Below are 20,623 nucleotides of genomic sequence, written 5' to 3' on the forward strand. Positions count from 1 at the left end.
GGTCTCAGTCCCAGGAGACTGCCCCACCCACCCCACCCCCAATTCAGATGTCAATGTTGGAAGGATCAGACTCACTTCTGTCTGACTTGGCTACAAATCAGAGGTTCCTAGATAGCCCCAGTCCTTGGGTTAGATTTATTTGCTAACGTGCTTACAGAACTCCAAGGAACACTTAAGTTTACCAGTTTATTAAAGGATACAGATAAACAAAATGATGAAAATGTACTATTGGTGAGCTCTGTGACGGTCCCTGTGAATTTCCATGTGTCACCTTTCTGGTACGTGGATGGTCCCATCAACCCAGCTCTCCGAACCCCACACTATGGGGAATGTGCAGTCTTCCTCACACAGTCAATTTATTGACTCCATTTTCATCCCTTCTTCCCTCTCTGGAGTACAGAATTGGTCTTCTGGTGACAGTCCCCATGCAGGAGTCATCAGAAGCCCAGCCAGAGTCTGCTCATTAGAACAAAAGATGCTCCTAGTACTCTCATCACTTAGGCATTTACAAGGGTTTTATGAACTTCCTATCAGGGATTAGGGTCAGAGACCAATATACAGGCAGACCTCACTTTGTTGCACTTGACTTGTGTTGCATTTTTTTCCCAATTGAAGGCAAGACCCTCAACCAGTAAAAAGATTCCAACTCACTCCGTTGTAATACTCACTTATTGTGCTGGTCTGGAATTAAACCTGTAATATCTTTAAGGTGTATATTTTCTGTCACCTGACAGCTGATTACTTGAAAACCTAAACCCTCCTTCTTCTGTCTTGGGCCCCTTGTCTGTGCATGGTGATATAAAAGCCTGGCTCCTCACTCCTTTGATGCTGACAAGATATTCAGTCCATGAAAGCCCCCTGTGTGTCTGTGTGTGAACTCTCACCCTAGCCCACCCTAACCTCAATAAAAAACCCAGTCCAGCCCTGGCCGGTTTGGCTCAGTGGTTAGAGCATCGGCCTGCGGTCCGGAGAGACCCGGGTTCAGTTCCCGCTAAGGGCATGTACCTCGGTTGCAGTTTGTCCCCGGCCCTGGTTGGTCATGCGGGTGGCAGCCACTCGATGTGTCCCTTTCACGTCGATGTTTCTCTCTCTCTCTCTCTCTTCCTCTCTCTCCCTCCCACTCTATCTGTGCAAAAAATGGAAAAATGTCCTCGGGTGAGGATAAAAAAAAAAAAAAAAAACCCAGTCCAGGCTCCTTTCCTTGCTCTTTTAAGCCATTTTCCACCCGCTCGAGAGGTCTGCCCTGCTCTCCCTAGAGACCTCAATTATGGAAATCATAAACCTTTTTATACATTCCTGGTGGTGTATGTTGATCTCAACTATTCAACCAAACTTTGGATGGGGTCATGGGTCCACCTTTCAATGCTGGTTATAGCAAACGTAAGATGATAATATATACATATTGCAATACACTTTGTTTATTTGTTCTATTGATAAGTCCTCCAGATATTTTCACAGCAATACCCTTTGTTTTTAAAATTACATATGATGATGAATTTATGTAAACCATTCTTTTTAAATAGACACTTGGCTTGTTACCAATTTTTGCTGCCAAAAGCACCAATGAAAACTCAGATTGCAACTTTACAGAGCAAACCAACATATACAAATTATGTTCTTTTCCAACCTTAATTACTTCTTAATTTTATCATCAAATATATTCAGAAAATGCCCGGCCAATGTGGTTTAGTGCTTGAGCATCAACCCATGCACCAAGAGGTTGTAGGTTTTTTGTTGTTTTTTTTGTTTGTTTATTCTTTTTTTTTATCCTTACCCGAGGATATTTTTCCATTTTTTGTACAGATAGAGTGGGAGGGAGAGAGAGGAAGGGAGAGAGAGAGAAACATCGACGTGAAGGGACACATCGAGTGGCTGCTACCTGCACGACCAACCAGGGCCGGGGACAAACTGCAACCGAAGTACGTGCCCTTAGCGGGAACCGAACCTGGGTCTCTCTGGACCGCAGGCCGACGCTCTAACCGCTGAGCCAAACTGGCCAGGGCGAGGTTGTAGGTTTGATTCCCGATCAGGGCATGTGCCCAGATTGTGGGCCTGATCCCCAGTGGGGGGCATGCTAGAGGCAGCCAATCAGTGTTCTCTCTCATCAATGTTTCTATCACTCTCTCTGTTCCTCTCTCTCTAAAATCAACAAAGAAAAAATTTATATATATATAAATATATATTTAGAAAAGATTGTACCAACTGAATTATGGTAAAACTTAGTAATAACAGTACAAATACCCTAGGAGTCATCATTAAGATTCATAAATGACCTGTGGGCAGTGGTGAGGGTCTCCAGATGTTCCCATCCCTGACTCATTTCTGTCCTGCCCCATAGATGACCACTATTCTGATTCTTTATTCTTCATACCTTTGCCATCTATTATTTTTCACTAAGCAGTGTTCTTTCAGTTTTGCCTCCTTTGACCTTTCAAAGTATGAGTATTAAAAGTTCCCTGAAAAGGTTTTCCCTTGGTTACTTTGCCTCTGTGAACGAAAAGGGGCCACATGCTAACCTGACAAGCTCAGGGAAGGTCTTCATGGCAGCCTTGCAAACTCAGAAACCTAAAATAACCACAAAAGATGGTCTGAAATTAAAACTTTTTTTAAGCCATTTTCTTTCTTTGTTCTTATTGAATTTTTTTTTTTTTTTTTTTTTTAGAGAGAGAGGAAGAGAGATAGAAACATCAATGTGAGAGAGATACATCGATTGGCTGCTTCCTGCATGCCCCTCATTGGGGTTTGAGCCTGCAATCTGAGCATGTGCCCTGACCAGGAATCTAACTGGGACTTCCCAGTCCATTCATTGGATGCTCAATCCACTGAGCCACACCAGCCACACTGAAATTAAAACTTTTTAACCAGAGGCAGTTCATGGCAGGAAGTCATATCCTAGGCTAGAATCTTCCCTGATGAAAGTCAGTCTTTACTTTAGCTAAGCCTGTCTAATGTCTTTTGCATCTAGGATAACATACCTTTGGAATGCCAGGGTAACTTACCTTTTTCCACAACCAATGCACCCTAGAGACTATAAATCCTCTCATTGTTGTTTTTGTCTTGTTAATTGTTCACTATTAACTATCCTGTACCCACCTATGTAAAATATATATATGTCTGTCATTTTACTTTTTGTCCAATCCCAGAGATTTACTTCACCACCACCACTTTGCTTCCTCCCACCTACCTAATCTATCACCAGTGAATTTCGTATAACCCATTTATGTCTTCTCTTTTGATTATAATGCATAAAATAAGGTGCAAAACTGCCATTCTCTGGAGCATTAGCTCAGTCTGTTGAGATTGTGCTTCCCAGCAATTGTTAACAGTTTAGCTAAAATAAACTGACAAAAATTCTTCACAGGTTTGTTTCTTATGTTGTCACCTCATATGTTTCACACTTGCTGGCATCTGAGGCTTGGGGCCTGGTCTAGGACTGTGGGCTCAAACTTCCCTCCAGAGTCAAGTGCCCCTGTGACCACAGGATTCTTCAAAGTACCAAATGAGTGTGGGTGGGGAGGGGAGGGAGGACTTCTCCCTGCTGGAAATGTTCAGTGATCAAAATGGTGCTAGAGTCATCGTTACATATAAAGTGGTCACTTTTAAGTGTCTCTGTTTATGAAGAAAGGTCGTGAGTGGCCTGACAACCTTATGGTTAAAGGACTGGTGCAGACTCAGTGGTCAGACAAGGACGGCTCAAAGACGTGACCTCCAGCCTGCTGTCACTCAGGCAGGAGGGGGCGGGGCCTTTCGAATTGTCCAATCAGGGGAGTCTCCAGTAACGTACGTGAGGACGGAGCTCTGATGACAGCGTGGACTGCGGGTTCATCGCTTCTCTTGCGGTCTGCTCCGGATCCTTTCTCGCTACTCTTAAAGGCCCCAAGTAGCTCTGCCACATCCTCTGTCGCTGTGACCAGCACTTGTTGCAGTAGCCACAGGGTGGACAACAGGGAAACCCCCGAAGTCGAGAAATGGTGAGTGCGTGGGCGGGCTGTTGGAAGACTGGGGAGGAGGAGGGGGTTAGTGGAACAAGCGTGGCTGGACCCGGCCTTCCGGAGAACAGCCCAGAGTTTTGGGGGCACGAGTCCGCGAGGGGCGCGGCACGCAGCATGGGGATTTGGCCGGCGACTAGACAGACCCCAGGTGTTTTCTCTGGTCACTGGCTGCGTCTCCCCCAGAATGTTCGGTGACCACAGGGAGGATCATCAGGAGACAATCATGACTGGGTCTCCAGGGTTCCTACGTGGAAGAGCTGTGGTCTCTGTGGTCCCCAGCCCCTCTTTTTCTCCCCAGGAGGACCCATTTTCTCCTGAGTTTTACAAATGATTGGGGAGCAGGACCTCAAATCCATGACCCTGTACCCCAACCTAGGTCTTTCTGGGACTGGCAGTAAATCCCTAAATTTCCAGATCTTTCCTCACATTCCCAAACGCCATTTTCCCCTCTCTAGTTCACAGCATCATTATTAACTATTTGTTCTCCGTGGTGCATTTCACCCTACGCAGTATTTTAATTGTATATCATTTCTCCACACAGCCATGGATGGTTTTCTTTTTACATTTTTTTTTTCCTGTGGATGTTTTATGAAAGAGGAAATCTAGGAATAAACCACCTAATTGGGTTGTGTAAAAAGCCTTGTGCCTGTCCCCCCAGAATTTTTCCTGGGCACAGACATCCTATGGGTGTCCCTGTTTGGAAACTTTACTGGATGATCTGTTCTTTACAACACCGTTCCAGGTCAAGCGCTGCCTATCTCTTGCGTTTGTGGTTTATTCACTTTAAGTCTCCTTTTTTCTCTTTTTTTTCAATGAATATAAATGTATTTAATCAATAGATCTATAATATAAAACATTTCCAAGGAAAAGGTAAATTTCAGAAAAAATAAATTCCATTATTACATCCTTTTGTTAAAATTTTTGTCTCCTTCCTGCCCCCCCCCCCCCCCATGAGCAAGTATAAAAACATTCTGAGATCTCTTCTTTTGGTTGATTTCAAATGCAGTATCAGGGCTTAGACTTGCAGCACCTAGACCAGTTTAGTATAATCATTTTCCAAACAGTTGCTTGCCATGGAAATAATAATTAACTAACATTTATTTTCTGAAGGGAATAGATATTTGCAGATTTTCTTGTTGAACCAGAAAAAAATGCCTTACAGTTTTCTCCCATCCTTTACACTTAAACATTGGGTTTATGTGATTTTATTGGATTGTTTAAATACTGAGTTTGTGTGTTTAAAATATTGGTGTCCAGAGCACTGGATGGGAAGCAGAAGCCTAAGGTGAGTCTAAGCTAAGGTGTGCTTGAGCCTAAAAGGGAAGTACTTTAAGGCCCAGTTAGTTCTTCCTCGGAAGCCTCCCCTTGCAGGTGTCCTACCTACTCACACTCACCAGGGAAGGAGCCTTTATTCTGGGAGAAACTACTGCCCTGGAAAGCTGGGGATAGGGATGGGGAGAGGACAGGGTGGGATGGGGCAGATATACCTTCTAAGGTTGTAACTGTGATTTCCTTGGGCTTGATTCTAGGTATAGGCTTGAGCATTGCATCCACAGTGTAGATGCTCTCAGAGTAATTTGTGTACATTGAGAAAGTCTGTGAAGGTCAGTTGTCTTCCAGACAAGGGTTTATGAATTTGGGAGTTTTGGGGTGGGAGTGAGGACCTTAAATTGAATCTGGTTAAGTGTTTCCTTGCTTGTGAGAATTAAAGCCTGAGAGAGACAGCCTTTCCATTATTACCTCAGGAGAGAGGCAGGCAGAGCTCCCAGAGAACATTCCTGTGGGTGCTCAGGTGTCCCCCATACCTCCATCATCAGAGACTGATCCACTTTAAGAGTTGTATCCCAACATAGGGACTGGAAGCTTGAGAATGTGGGTTTTCTTCTGAACTGTGGGGAAGCAGGTGGCTTATCTTACCTGAGTCAAAGATTTGCATTTCTTTCTTTGGATACTCATAATATTATATACTGAAGCTCTGAACTCTAGTTTTCCTTAGCAGTTTGTGATATTTTCTGGGTGAGTGTGTAAGATTTTTAGCTCTTGGGCTTTGAAAATATAAGTTGATTGAGAGATACATAGGAGTAAGGCAAGAAATTCTGGAACCAAACAGATTATTTGTTCCTTTTAGGCAAGAAATCCTCAAGGTATGAGATGGGTATATTTGAGCTCTCAGGTAGATTTTACATTTTAGGTCAGTTTCTTTAATGTGCATGCCCCTAGAGAGCCTTGAAAATTTAAATGCTATAATTTTGCTTAGGCATAAGGATAATTAATTCCTATTTTAATTAATAGGAAGACAAAACTACTCAAAACTTACATAAATCTTTGAAAATACTGGTGCATCTAATGGAGTAGACTCAAATAAAATTATAATATGCTTTGCCCTGGCCAGGCATCTGTTGGTTAGAGCATCGTCCTGATACACCAAGGTTGTGGGTTTAATCCCCAGTCAGGGCACATACACAAATTGATCAACCAATGAATGCATAAATAAAATGGAACAACAGATCAGTGTTTCTCTTTCTGCTCCCTTTCTCTGTCTCTCTAAAAATCAATCAATAAAAATTTTTTTTAATTATAATATGCTTTTATCCCTGAAATAAACCCTCAGAGTGATATATAAGAAGCTATAATGCCTCTTGTTATTTTGGTTAGAAAAAGATTTGAGATTTCTTTATTTTTTATGGTTTAAACTTTAATAGGTATTAATGTTTAAAGAATTAACTCTTAGAATGGTTTTCTATGTTGAAAAGAAAAAAATAAGTTTAAAATTAAATTTTAAAAAATAATTTAAAGACTATTAAATAGGAAAAATATGGTGTATATAAATTACTCGGCTTATTTTTTAAAGCAATGCATGCAGTGGCTAGCAGAAGTCTATGTCAGCCCCACCGGTGTGGCTCAGTGGACAGAGCGCCATCCCATGGACTGACAGTCAGGGTACATGCCCAGGTTGTGGGCTCAATCCCCAGTAGAGGGCATGCAGGAGGCAGCCAATCGATGTATCTCTCTCATATCGATGTTTCTTTCTGTTTGTCCCTCCTCTGTCTCTAAAAAAGCAATAAAAACATATAAAACAATGTTTTAAGTCTATGTAAGATAACGTTTAAAGGTTTAAGATAAAGTCAACTCACCACTGAAAGGAACATTCTGGTCCCCTCCAGGGCTCTTGTTTCAGCCACCCCCAATAACCAATGTTGAATTTCTTGAGCATCTTGTTAGTCTTTTATTATAATGAGCAGTTGGACCCCACACTTTTTGGTATCTGACTTCTTGCAACTAAAACTTTCCCCCTCTCTCTGCCCCTTGGGCTCCCACCTGGACAAACTGATGGAAAAGTCTGAGTGGTCTTTCCTCTAGAGATGGCAGGAAATACAAATCACACAAGCCCCTACCCTTGGACAAGGATTCTTGCCCCAGCCCTCCCCCTAACCCCATTGAACACCCAGGCCAGGCTCCTTTCCTTGCCTTCTGAAGCCATCTCAGAGCTGTTTGAGAGGCTGCCCTGCCCTCCTGAGACCTTCCTTATGTGATCACAAGTCTCTTCCTACCATAAGAGGGAGTGTGTGTGTGTGTGTGTGTGTGTGTCCACACACCAATGTCATCATTGTCAAGGTAACCATCCCTCTGCAAGTGATCATAACAGCTGACACCATAAACAGCATATCCTGACAAGACCACACTGGTGGATCCGTCTTCTCTTGCTCTAACCTGCTCTGCTGCCTGATGGTAGCCCTCACTGTGCACAGCTGGAGAGCTAGTGCTGTGAGCTGTGCTTCCCCCTATGGCATTGCTAAGCCTACCAAGCTTTAGTTTGATGTTCAGCCAACCAGAATTGACAGTTTCAGGAATTCTGAGGCATTTGGAAGCAGGAGTATGGGATCAGGGCCCTCCTTAAATTAATCCTGGGTCTGTGTCTTTGTTGGGAATTATCTATTAGAGTGAAGCTGTGACAGAGGCTGAGTTGGCCCCAATGTGTAGGGCACAAATGAGAGGAAGGGGTCTATACCCTGTACAAGAGGTGGACCCATCTAGTTAGTGGCTTTTCCTGAAAGAGCAGTTATCTAGAGAGAGAAGAGAAGAAATGGGGAAAGGCAGCCAGTACGTGGCAGGCTGATCCACACTCCTTCGTTTCCATATTTCTAATCCCAGAGGGATCCCACTAAATTTAAGCAAGATACCCCTGATAATGTTAGGGGAATTCGTGAATATAATATAGAGTACTGAATATAATATAATTAGTATAATATAAAATATAATACCATAAAGGATGTTTCACCTTAACCATGAGAACTATGATCTTACCTAATTTCTCCATGATCATAGCATGCATTTTCTTAAAGTATATACCACAACCAGCGAGGAAGGTTTGAACCAATGAATAATAAGTTGAATTGTAATTTAGTCTTTGGCACTTTCAAATTATATTAATAAAATGGGACCCCACAGTCCTTAATTCTACCTAACTTCATATGATCTAATGTAAATTAAATAGGGCCTTGAAGGATTAAAAACCACTGTATACCTATTTAGTGAAGAAATTATTATCCCTTCTGTTTTGCCTTTGAACAGCTGAATTTGGCCTTCTTTTAAGATAGTTTGATTTTAACTTGATAGAATAAATTTCTAAATGAGTTTAATATGCTTGAAGATCCTTTGTTGACTGATGAAAAGCAGTCTTTAATTGCATTGATTATACTAACTGGATAACTTAGTAACTTTCTATTAAAATCATATATAGTTATATGATTTTACTATAATTGGCAAAGGTGAATTTTTTTAACTTATCTTTATTGTTGAATGTATTACAGATGTTCCGTCAGGATGGCCGAGCAGTCTAAGGCACTGCATTCAGATGTTCCTCATTTTTCCCCCATTGACCCCCTCCTCCCCACTCCTGCCTTTCCCCACACTGTTGTCTATGTCCATTGGTTATGCATATATGCATTTAAGTTCTTTGGTTTATTTCTTCCCACCCCCCCAATCCTCCTTCCCTTTGAGGTTTGTCAGTCTAGCAACCAATTTGTACTTCTTAATCCCTTCACCTTTTTATCCATTCCCCCAACCCCCTTCCCATCTGGCAACCAACAAAATGTTCTCTGTATCTATAAGAATGTTTCTGTTCTCCTTGTTCATTTTTTATAGATTCAGTTGTTGATAGATATGTATTTATTGCCATTTTGTTCACTTTTTTTATCTTTTTCTTCAAAAAGACCCTTCAACATTTCATATAATAATGGTTTGGTGGTAATGAACTCCTTTAGCTTTTCCTTGTCTGAGAAACTCTTTATATGGCCATCGATTCTAAATGAAAACTTTGCAGGATAGAGTAATTAGGTTCTTGTTTTTCATCACTCTGAATATTTCTTGCCACTCCCTTCTGGCCTGCAAAGTTTCTTTTGAGAAATCAGCTGACAGTCTTATGGCAACTCCCTTGTAGGTAACTAACTGCTTTTCTCTTGCTGCTTTTAAGATTCTCTCTGTCTTGAACCTTTTGCATTTTGATGATGATGTGTCTTGGTGTGGGCCTCTTGGGGTTCATCTTGTTTGGAACTCTCTGTGCTTCCTGGACTTCTATGTCTGTTTCCCATACCAAGTTAGGGAAGTTTTCTGCCATTATTGTTTCAAATAGGTTTTCAATTTATTGTTCTCTCTCTTCTTCTGGCACCCCTATGATGCTAATATTGGCATGCATGAAGTTGTCCCAGAGGCTCCTTACACTATCCTCATTTTTTTGGATTCTTTTTTTCTTTTTGCTGTTCTGATTGGGTGTTTTTTGCTTCCTTATATTCCAAGTCAATGGTTTGTTTTTTGGCTTTCTGCTACTGAATCTCTGTAAATTAGTCTCTATTTCAGTTAGTGCCTTCTTCATTTCTGACTGTGCATCCTTCATTTCTGACTGGTCCTTTTTGATGCTCTTCAGGCCCTCCCTAAGTTCATTGAGCATCCTTATAAGCAGTGTTTTGAACTCTGCATCTGATTGATTATCTCCACTTCATTTAGTTCTTTTCCTGGAGTTTTGTTCTGTTCTTTCATTTGGGACATGTTTCTTTGTCTCATTTTGGCTGCCCTCGTGTGTTTGTTTCTATGTATTAGGTAGAGTTGCTATGTCTTCTGGGCTTCCTAGGGTGGCCTATTGTAGTAGGTGTCCTGTAGGGTCCAATGGCACAGCCTCCCTGGTCACCCAGCTGGGCCCTCAAGGTGCACCCCTCCTGTGGACTTGACACCCTTCTATTGTACCAACAGCAATCAAGATTAAATTACATCATTAGGAGGGTTTTACTCAGGCTAATCAGCTGCAAGCACTGGCTGTACCCACTGTCTACTAACCTCTGACTACCTTGGGTGATCAGCTGTGTGGAGCCCCACCATACAGAGCAAGACTTACTTCAGCAAGGTTCTGGTACCCACTGAGTCTACTCCTTGAGTGTGTCACTTGTGGAGGTGGTTGGGTAGTGGTGCTTCACCATGGTCTGACACTGTCCACTGGGTTTCCTGGCTCTAGGGCAAAGACAGCCACTGCCTGTGTTCTACCCGGGGCCACCAGGCATAAGCTACAAAGCGGTCTGAAGATGGCTACTTCTTGTGCTGGGCTTGGAGGTCACCAGGCAAGGCCAAGTTGTGAACCAAGGCTGGCTGTCCTAGTGCCAGGCCTGAGGCCATTTAATGAGAGGTATGGGGTTCGCTGAGACCAGATGCTGCTTTTGTGAGAGCATTTAGGAGAATCTGAAACAGGAGGCAAGACAAGCCAATCCTATGGTAAAGCCATTGGGAACAGCTTGGGTGGGCTCAAAAGTCAGGTGGGGCAGGGCCTCAGAGAATCACCAGGGAGGGGCAAACTGTGGGCTACATTGTTGGAGTCCCAGATATGGCACCCATTTGCTGGCCTCATTGGGGAAGGGCTCACCAAAGGAACAAAGGCCTCCACCAGCACATCTGTCCAGGAGAAAGCTGCCTCTCCAGCCCTCACCCTGACTCCAAACAACTCAGTTCTTCCCCATATGTCTCTGGTGCCTTTCGGGCTGCCTCCCCCACGCTGGAGCCTGGAGGGAGGGAGTTCGAGGAAGTCTGTGTGCAGGTCCTTTAAAGGAGTTGCCTGTGGCTCCAGCAGCCTCAGCCTCAGCCTCAGTTCCTGCTGGTTTTTACAGCCAGAAGTTATGGGGACTTCTCTTCCTGGCACTGGAACCCCGAGCTGGCAGCCTGGTTTGGGACGGGGACCCCTTGCTCCCCAGGGAGGACCTTCACAGCCAGGGTATCCCTCCTGATTTTTATCCACCACACGTGGGTGTGGGACCAGCCTATCCATGTCTCCACCCCTCTTACCAGTCTTGATGTGGCTTCTTATTTAATTTTGTTGTAGGATTTCCATTCAGCTTGATTTCAGGTGGTTTTGAATGATGTTTGTTGTGTGGTTTACTTGTAATTTTGATGTGGTTGTAGGAGGACATGATACCACGTTTACCGATGCTGCCAACTTGACCAGAAGTCCTCTATCAACACTTTAAATATTTAATTCCACTCTCTCCTTGCTTGCATTGAGACAAAAAAAAAAATTTTTTTTAAACACGTCTGATTTAATTATTGTCCTTGTTTATCTATAGCTAAGGTGTGTTTTTCCCCTTGGCTTCTTTCAGGATTAAGTCTTCTTTTTTAACTTATCTTTATTGTTGAATATATTACAGATGTTCCTCATTTTTCCCCCATTGACCCCCTCCTCCCCCCTACCACCCCCTCCTGCCTTTCCCCACACTGTCGTCTGTGTCCATTGGTTATGTATATATACATATAGGTTCTTTGGTTTATTTCTTCCCACCCCAAACCCCCTTCCCTTTGTGGTTTATCAATCTAGCAACCTATTTGTACTTCTTAATCCCTTCACCTTTTTCACCCATTCCCCCAACCCCCCTCCCATCTGGCAACCAACAAAATGTTCTCTGTATCTATGAGAATGTTTCTGCTCTGCCCGTTCATTTTGTTTGTAGATTCAATTGTCGATAGATATGTATTCATTGCCATTTTATTTGTTCATATTTTTTTATCTTTTTCTTCAAAAAGACCCTTCAACATTTCATATAATAACGGTTTGGTGGTGATGAACTCCTTTAGTTTTTTCTTGTCTGGGAAAGTCTTTATGTGGCCATCGATTCTAAATGACAGCTTTGCAGGATAGCGTAATCTTGGTTGTAGGTTCTTGCTTTTCATCACTCTGAATATTTCTTGCCACTCCCTTCTGGCCTGCAAAGTTTCTTTTGAGAAATCAGCTGACAGTCTTATGGCAACTCCCTTGTAGGTAACTAACTGCTTTTATCTTGCTGCTTTTAAGATTCTCTCTGTCTTGAACCTTTTGCATTTTGATGATGATGTGTCTTGGTGTGGGCCTCTTGGGGTTCATCTTGTTTGGAACTCTCCGTGCTTCCTGGACTTGTATGTCTGTTTCCTTCACCAAGTTAGGGAAGTTTTCTGCCATTATTGTTTCAAATAGGTTTTTGATTTCTTGTTCTCTCTCTTCTCCTTCTGGCACAACCAAGATGCAAATGTTGGCATGCTTGAAGTTGTCCCAGAGGCTCCTTCCACTATCCTCATTTTTTTGGATTCTTTTTTCTTTTTGCTGTTCTGATTGGGTGTTTTTTGCTTCCTTATATTCCAAATTGATGGTTTGCTTCTTGGCTTTACCTACTCTACCACTGAATCTGTGTAAATTATTCTTTATTTCAGTTAGTGCCTCCTTCATTTCAGACTGTGCGTTCTTCATTTCTGACTGATCCTTTTTTATGCTCTTGAGGCCCTCACTAAGTTCACTGAGGTTCTCACTAAGTTCATTGAACATCCTTATAAGCAGTGCTTTTAACTCAGCATGTTAGGTTCTTATTTCCATTTTGCTTAATTCTTTTCCTGGAGTTTTGTTTTGTTCTTTCACCTGGGACCTGTTTCTTTGTCTCCTCATTTTGGCTGCCTCCCTGTTTTGTTTCTATGTATTACTTAATGAGAGGTATGGGGCTAGCTGAGACCAGATGCTGCTTGTTTGAAAGAATTTCGGAAAACCTGAAGCAGGATCCAAGACAGGCCAATCCTATAGTAAAGCAACTGGCAACAGCTTGGGTGGGCCTGAAAGTTGGGTGGGGCAGGGCCTCAGGGAATCACCAGGGCAGGCAAACAGTATGAGCCAAGTTGCTGGAGTCCCAGATATGGCGGCTGTCTGCCGCCCCAGGGAAGGGCTCACCAAAGGAACAAAGGCCTCTGACAGCACATCTGTCCAGGAGAAAGCCCCCCTCTCCAGCCCTCGCTCCAATGCCAAACAGCTCAGTTCTTCCCTGTATGTCTCTGGTGCCTTTCAAGCTGCCTCTCTCACGCTGGAGCCTGGAGGGTGCAAGTCTGAGTAAGTCTGTACGCGGGCCCTTTAAGAGGAACTGCCTGGGGTTCCAGTCACCTCAGCCTCAGTTACAGCTGGTTTTACAGCCAGAAGTTATGGGGACTTCTCTTCCTAGCACTGGAACCCTGAGCTGGGCGCCTAGTATGGGACGGGGACCCCTCAGTCCTCAGGGAGGACCTTCCCAGCCAAGGTGTCCTCCTAACTTTGATCTGCTACACGTGGGTGTGGGACCAGCCCGTCCGCACTTCTGCCCCTCCTACCAGTCTCCTTGTGGCTGCTTCTTTAATTCCATAGTTGTAGGACTTCCATTCAGCTTGATTTCAGGCAGTTTTCTGTATGGTTGTTCTGTAGTTTAGTGGTAACTTTGATGTGGTTGTGGAAGGTCGCGATACCGCTGCGTTTACCTCCACCGCCATCTTGACAGGAAATCTCGATGTTAGTCCAAGGTTAAGTCTTTTAGGAAGCTGTGTGATTTTGTTGTTGTTGGAATCCAGACATGATATACTGATAAACCTAGATAAATAGGCCTTTTTTTTTAATCCTCACCTGAGGATATTTTTCCATTTATCTTCAGATAGAGTGGGAGGGAGAGAGAGAGAAACATGATGTGAAAGAGACACATCAGTTAGTTGCTTCCCACACAACCCCAGCCAGGGCCAGGGATGAACCGAAACCGAGCTACGTGCCCTTGGTTAGAATCGAACCTGTGACTCACTGGTCCACAGGCCAACACTCTACAACTGAGCCAAATCAGCCGGGGCAGTAAATAGGCATTTAATGTGAGGTTTTAAGTTTATCTGGCTAGGGCTTAACCTATGTTTACTGTTTTTATACCTTTAAGTATCAGAAGCTACATCCAGTGTCTTTCTTTTTCTCTCTCCTGTCATCTTTGAGGTTCTCTAGAGGCTTCTCAAAAAAGGTCTGAAATGTGCGGTTCTTTCTGTGTATTCCACTGTAATTAGAGCTGACCCTAAACACTGAACTCACCAAGAAATGGGGATTTCCTATTCATTCCTTAACCAAATGGGCAAATTCTACCATCAGATGGCATGTAGATGTCAGTGGGTTAATGATCTTTTTCAAAGACCAGTGTTTAGGAAAATTATGTGCCTGAAAGATTCAAGATGCTATTAATTCTGTGAGGAAGTGGTTATGTGTAGTGAATAAGAATTCTGATGACCAAGTCATAGAATAAATATTTTGAAATCACAGACCATGTGAGCTTCTTATGAATTGACTACAGACCCCACCCCCCAGTACTGTCTATCTTACTTGTCTTCCTATATACATATGTGGGATGTTTTAGGACTCAGTGGCCTTTGAGGATGTGGCTGTAAACTTCACCCTGGAAGAGTGGGCTCTGCTGGATCCTTCGCAGAAGAAACTCTACAGAGATGTGATGAGGGAAACCTTCAGGAACCTGGCCTCCATAGGTAAGGGTGACAACATTCCTTCATTTAGCTACTTAGAGAACAAGTGTTTCTTGTCTATCTACATTGTTGTCTGATTTGGAATGGGGAAAGAGAACACGTTGGTAAATAAACCAGGCGTAGTCAGAACTCATCATAGACCAGCAATGTGATAATTCTTCTGTAACTTTTTATTTTTCTGGGTCTGCATTTTAGGAAGAAAATGTGAAGACCAAAACATTGAAGATCAGTACAAAAACCAGGGAAGAAATCTAAGGTAAGTTATATTCACAACAAAAATCAGTGTCCCATGAGGGGATCTTTGTATGTCATGAAAATCTAAAAACAAGCAGGCAGACCTCAAAAAATTAAATATGGAATTGCCTTATGACCCAGTGATTCCACTTCTGGGTATATATTTTAAGAAACCTAAAACACTGATTCAAAAGACTATATGCACTCCCATGTTCATTGCAGCACTATTTACAATAGCTAAGATATGGAAGCAACCCAAGTGTCCATCAATAGACAAATGGATAAAAAGTACACACACAGTGAATAATACTTGGCCATAAAAATAAATGAAATCTTATCATTTGCAACAACATGGATGGACCTAGAGGATATTATGCTAAGTGAAATAAGTCAGACAGAGAAAGACAAATACCATATGACTTCACTTATATGTGGAATCTAAAGAACAAAATAATCAAAATAGAAACAGACTCATAGATACAGAGAACAGACTGATGGTTGTCAGATAGAATGGGGTTTGGGAACTGGGTGAAAAAGGTGAAGGGATTAAGAAATAAAGATTGGTAGTTACCAAATAGTCATGAGGACGTAAGGTACAACATAGGGAATGTGGTCAATAATATTGTAATAACTATGTATGGTGCCAGGTGGGTACTTGAAATATCAGGAGGACCACTTTGTAAAGTATATGATTAAACACTATGCTGTACACATGAAACACATACAAAATAACATTGTATATAAACTGTAATTGAAAAATAAAAATAAGCAGACCCAAAACAGCTCAGCTTCAAGTTTATTTAATTTTGGAAAATTTTTAGCAAAAATGTTTTCTAAATTGTGACATATTCAGTGTTTCCAAAATAGTTTACTTGGAAACAGTATTCAGAAACTCCATATATGAGTAACACTACTTTGATAATAGCTTCAGTCAAACCTTTCAGAGCATTCATTATATTCAGTTTCAGACAATTCAGAGCAGAAAACCTATACTTTCCCTATTAATTATAAATGCATAATTCTAATGTTTATGAATAAGTATAAATAATTAATAAAGAAATCATGGAGGCAGGGTACAGACTGACAACCCTCAGAAGAGGGGGGCGGGGAGGGAAGAGATAAACCACAGAACTTACATGCATGTACACATAACCGATGGACACGGACAACAAAGCTGGGGACGGGATGGGGAGGGATAAGGAGGAGGGTGGCAATGGGGAAAAAAAGGAGAAACATCTGTAACAAAAATAAATTAATAAAAAGAAAAAAAAATCACTAATCATATACTCCTAATTCTTCTATAGACATCCTATGGTAGAGAGACTCTGTGGACGTAAAGAAAGTAGTCAATGTGGAGAAAACTTCAGCCATATTTCAAATCTTAATCTGAACAAGAAAACTTCTACTAAAGTAAAACCATGGGAGTGCAGTGTGTGTGGAAAAGTCTTCATGAGTCGTTCATCCCTTAATAGGCACATGAGATCTCACACTGCACCCAAACCATACAAGTATCAGGAGTATGGAAAGAAACCTTATAAATGTAAGATATGTGGGAAAGCCTTCAGTTATCTCCAACCTTTTCAAAAACATGAAAGAAATCACAGTGTACAGAAATCCTATAAATGTAAGGAATGTGGAAAATCCTTTAGATATCGCCAATCTGTTCGCAAACATGAACGGACTCACACTGGAGAGAAACCCTATCAATGTAAACAATGTGGGAAAGCCTTTAGATATCATCAAACTTTCCAAACACATGAAAGAACTCACACAGGAGAGAAACCCTATGAATGTAAGCAGTGTGGTAAAGCCCTCAGTTGTCCCAGTTCCTATCGAAGTCATGAAAGAACTCATACTGGAGAAAAACCCTATGAGTGTAAAAAGTGTAGTAAAGCTTTCAGTTGTCCAAGTTCTCTTCGAAAACATGAAAGAACTCACACTGGAGAGAAACCCTATGACTGTAAGGAATGTGGGAAAGCCTTTATTTCTCTCGGAAGCTTTCAAAGACACATGATAACACATACTGGAGATGGACCTTATAAATGTAAGGAATGTGGGAAAGCATTCAATTGTCCCAGTTCATATAGAATACATGAAAGATCTCACACTGGAGAAAAACCCTATGAATGTAAACAATGTGGTAGAGCCTTCAGTTGTTCCAGTTCCTTTCGAACACATGAAAGAACACACACTGGAGAGAAACCCTACCAATGTAAAGAGTGTGGAAAAGCTTTCCATTGGCTCACAACTTTTCAAGTTCATGTGAGAACTCACACTGGAGAAAAGCCCTATATCTGTAAGCTATGTGGTAAAGCCCTCAGTTGTCCTACTTCCTTTAGAAGACATGAAAGGACTCACAGTGCAGAGAAACCCTATGAATGTAAACAGTGTAGGAAAACCTTCAGTTCTGCTCTAGGTTTGCAAATACATGAAAGAACTCACACTGGAGAGAAACCCTATAAATGTGAGGAATGTGGGAAAGCATTTGTATCTCTCACAAGCTTTCGAAGACACATGATGACGCACACTGGAGATGGACCTTATAAGTGTAAGGAATGCGGGAAAGCATTCAACTGTCCCAGTTCATTTAGAATACATGAAAGAACTCACACTGGAGAGAAACCCTATGAATGTAAAATATGTGGTAAAGCCTTCAGTTGTTCTAGTTATGTTCAAGTACATGAGAGAACTCACACTGGAGAGAAACCCTATGAATGTAAGGAATGTGGGAAAGCCTTCATTTATCGCACAACCTTTCGAGGTCACATGAGAGTGCACACTGGAGAGAAACCATATAAATGTGAAGAATGTGGGAAAGCCTTTAGTCGACCTAGTTCATTTAGAAGCCATGAAAGAATTCATACTGGAGAGAAACTTCTTCAGTGTAAGCATTGTGGGAAAGCCTTCAATTGGCCCACATCCTTACATAAACATGTCATGAGAATGCACACTGGATAAATTGTAACTGATAAATACAGGAAAGTTTTCACTCTTTATAAATACACTCAAAGTTATTGAAAACTCTACTGGAGAGAAATGGCTATAAATGTAAGTGATATAGGAAGGCCTGATACAAATTAATTCACATGTAATAGTCCAGAAAATTTGTGACATGAAAGAAATGTTTTAAAAGCTAAAAATATACTGTCTTTATCAGCAGTTTATTCTGAAACTCAGTCTCTGGACTATGGATTCTTCTTGTTACTTTTGCAAATGAATAATGAGTTGAGACAATTCTGTAAGTACTCTTTAAGTAACAGTACATAAGCTTTTAGTTGGTAGTGTTTTTTCTTAAACCACTTATAAAATTTTTGTCTTTCCATTTTGAAGTATGTTGGACCCATGGGTGAGTTGAAATGTAATTGTAATATATACTAGTAGGCTTGATTTTTATATAAATTTTTAAATATTCTGCAGGTTAAGGGAAATAATGACAATTTGGTATTTTGTTAGTATTTTCCTATTGGCTTCATGTGGCAAATATTGGATATTCCTTACCCGTGATAACTATTCCTCTTTTCTTAAAAGAAAAATTTTCTTTTTCTTTATCACAAGAGCCTTACTAATTTTCCTTACTAATGAATAATTGACATAAATTTGTAAATATGCAAAGTTTGTCATAGTGTATAACTCATTTGAATTACTATTTACATCTTTTCCCTTTACTCTTTGTCATTACCTCTGTGATTAGGAAAATAGACTTCACATTAAGAAGAGCTACCTGTATCGACATCAACCTCAAACTTACAAACAACCTTAAAATGTTTACAGGTATAATTATATTAGTTTTTTTTTTTAATCCTCACTTGAGGATATTTTTTTTTCCATTTATCCACAGACAGAGTGGTAAGGGGAGAGAGAGAAACATTGATGTGAGAGACACATCGATTGGTTGACTCCCTCATGACCCCAACCGGGGCCTGGGACCAAACTGCACCTGAGGTACATGCCCTTGACCGTAATCAAACCTGGGACTCTTTGGTCCACAGGCCAATGCTCTAATCGCTGAGCAAAACTGGCCAGGGCTAATTATATTAGATTTAATTCACAGCTACAATATCTTTGCACCAAAGCAACATTTTTGCCCCATCAATCCATTAAAATCCTCCCACAATAGTCTGATGTCACCATTTAGGGTATCTTTTACCCATATACAATGATTAGAATGATTATATGATATCACTAAAGTCAACCAGTGGTGTCACCATCCCTTTATTCATATTGAGCACCTGCTATGTTCCCGAGCTGGACACTAGAAATACAACAGTGAATGTTAACTAAAGTGGTCACTGCTCTCACAGTGCTTCAGGTCTGTGAGACTAAATAAAATCACATTTCTAGCTACTTTCCTATGTGTTTTTAACACTTACACTTGGATTCAATTTTTGTGATAACATTATTTTAGGTAGACCAATAAGCTTTTATATTTGCCAAAAAGAGAGAGAGAGAGAGAGACCTGTGATGGGACAATAAAATGTAGAATTGGAGGTGGCTCTACGGAAATATATGTTATGTCAACATGGTAATATTGTAACCTACATTTTCTAGAACATTTTTTGTTCTTTTTATGATTTCATGTTAAATTCATTAATAACCTCATTTGCATGAGATTTGGAAGCCCTCAATTTTTTAACCACAGAGCACAGAGAGACAGATGCATAGATGTTTCGTATATACCTGCTTCCAATCCATTTTCCTGATTCTTTGTCTTGCCAATCAAGAGTATCCTCAATACCACCACCAACTACATGACTTCCAATTTCTCAGAGCTATAGGTTTCCGCAGATGCCTCCACAATATCCACAGCAAAGGTCTGTCAATTTAGATTTCCCACAAGCCCTCATGTGTCCACCAAACAAATTCAGACTGTCATGTTTAAGAGTGTTCTCTGAAACACTGACTCCCCTCTTCTCTAGATTGTATTTGTATAAGGTCTAATTTGTATCGTAAACACCTCATTCTATGTGACTATGTGTTCCTGATTCCACCAAAACAGCTACAATGGTGCTGTCAGAAAGAACTACGAGGGAGTCGGTTCCTCTGCTGCGTGTGCATTGACTACTCTGACATGTGAGACTCGGTACCTTCCTCATATCAGGCAGATTGTGGATATTTCCAATTATTCATAGCTCAACATAAGTCCTCAGTACGTTTTAGGTTATGTTAGTATATAATTTAAAACAGTGTTTATTTTTTGGTCAAACAAATGTTTCTATAGCTGGTTCTTAGAAATGTTTTAACTGTTTCAAACAGATTGTGTACTAAAAAATATTATCTTTTCCACTTCTTCACAAGATATATTAAATAAAACATCCCATTGCAATTGTAGATTTTTAGATCAATTTTGTGATTTTTTTTCCAAGTTAATAATTATACATTTTGAATCAATGCTATCATGTATTATTTCCCCCTTGGGCCTGTTTTCTTATTTTCCTATAGTTAAAACTGTTCATGATTAAACTAGCCTCTCATTAATTCTTCATTAAGAAAGTGTCAGAACTGAAGTGTTCTGAGTAAAAGTAGAGGGAAGAAGTGAGTTTTCTCTATGCAGGAGGAATACTGTTTGTTCTAACATACCAGGAGTCACACACTAAAAC

At 41.1% G+C, this 20,623-nt stretch overlaps 1 protein-coding gene across 1 annotated transcript; it reads left to right on the forward strand.

Annotated features, from left to right (window-relative positions):
* Positions 1-3,884: 3,884 nt before the first annotated feature.
* LOC118616366 (zinc finger protein 791-like) lies at positions 3,885-18,123 on the forward strand. The gene is made up of 4 exons (XM_036241949.1): positions 3,885-3,971; positions 14,669-14,795; positions 14,988-15,048; positions 16,331-18,123. The coding sequence occupies exons 1-4, from the start codon at positions 3,969-3,971 to the stop codon at positions 17,982-17,984; spliced, it is 1,845 nt and encodes a 614-aa protein (XP_036097842.1). The 5' UTR covers positions 3,885-3,968; the 3' UTR covers positions 17,985-18,123.
* Positions 18,124-20,623: the final 2,500 nt, after the last annotated feature.

The sequence above is a fragment of the Molossus molossus genome, unplaced genomic scaffold, assembly GCF_014108415.1.
Source record: "Molossus molossus isolate mMolMol1 unplaced genomic scaffold, mMolMol1.p scaffold_m16_p_4, whole genome shotgun sequence".
NCBI lineage: Eukaryota > Metazoa > Chordata > Mammalia > Chiroptera > Molossidae > Molossus > Molossus molossus.

Excerpts from the sequence above, each read along its gene's own strand:
- LOC118616366 (XM_036241949.1), top strand. Across the intron at positions 14,796-14,987 it reads CAGGAACCTGGCCTCCATAG|GAAGAAAATGTGAAGACCAA; the intron begins GTAAGGGTGACA and ends TCTGCATTTTAG. Across the intron at positions 15,049-16,330 it reads AACCAGGGAAGAAATCTAAG|ACATCCTATGGTAGAGAGAC; the intron begins GTAAGTTATATT and ends ATTCTTCTATAG.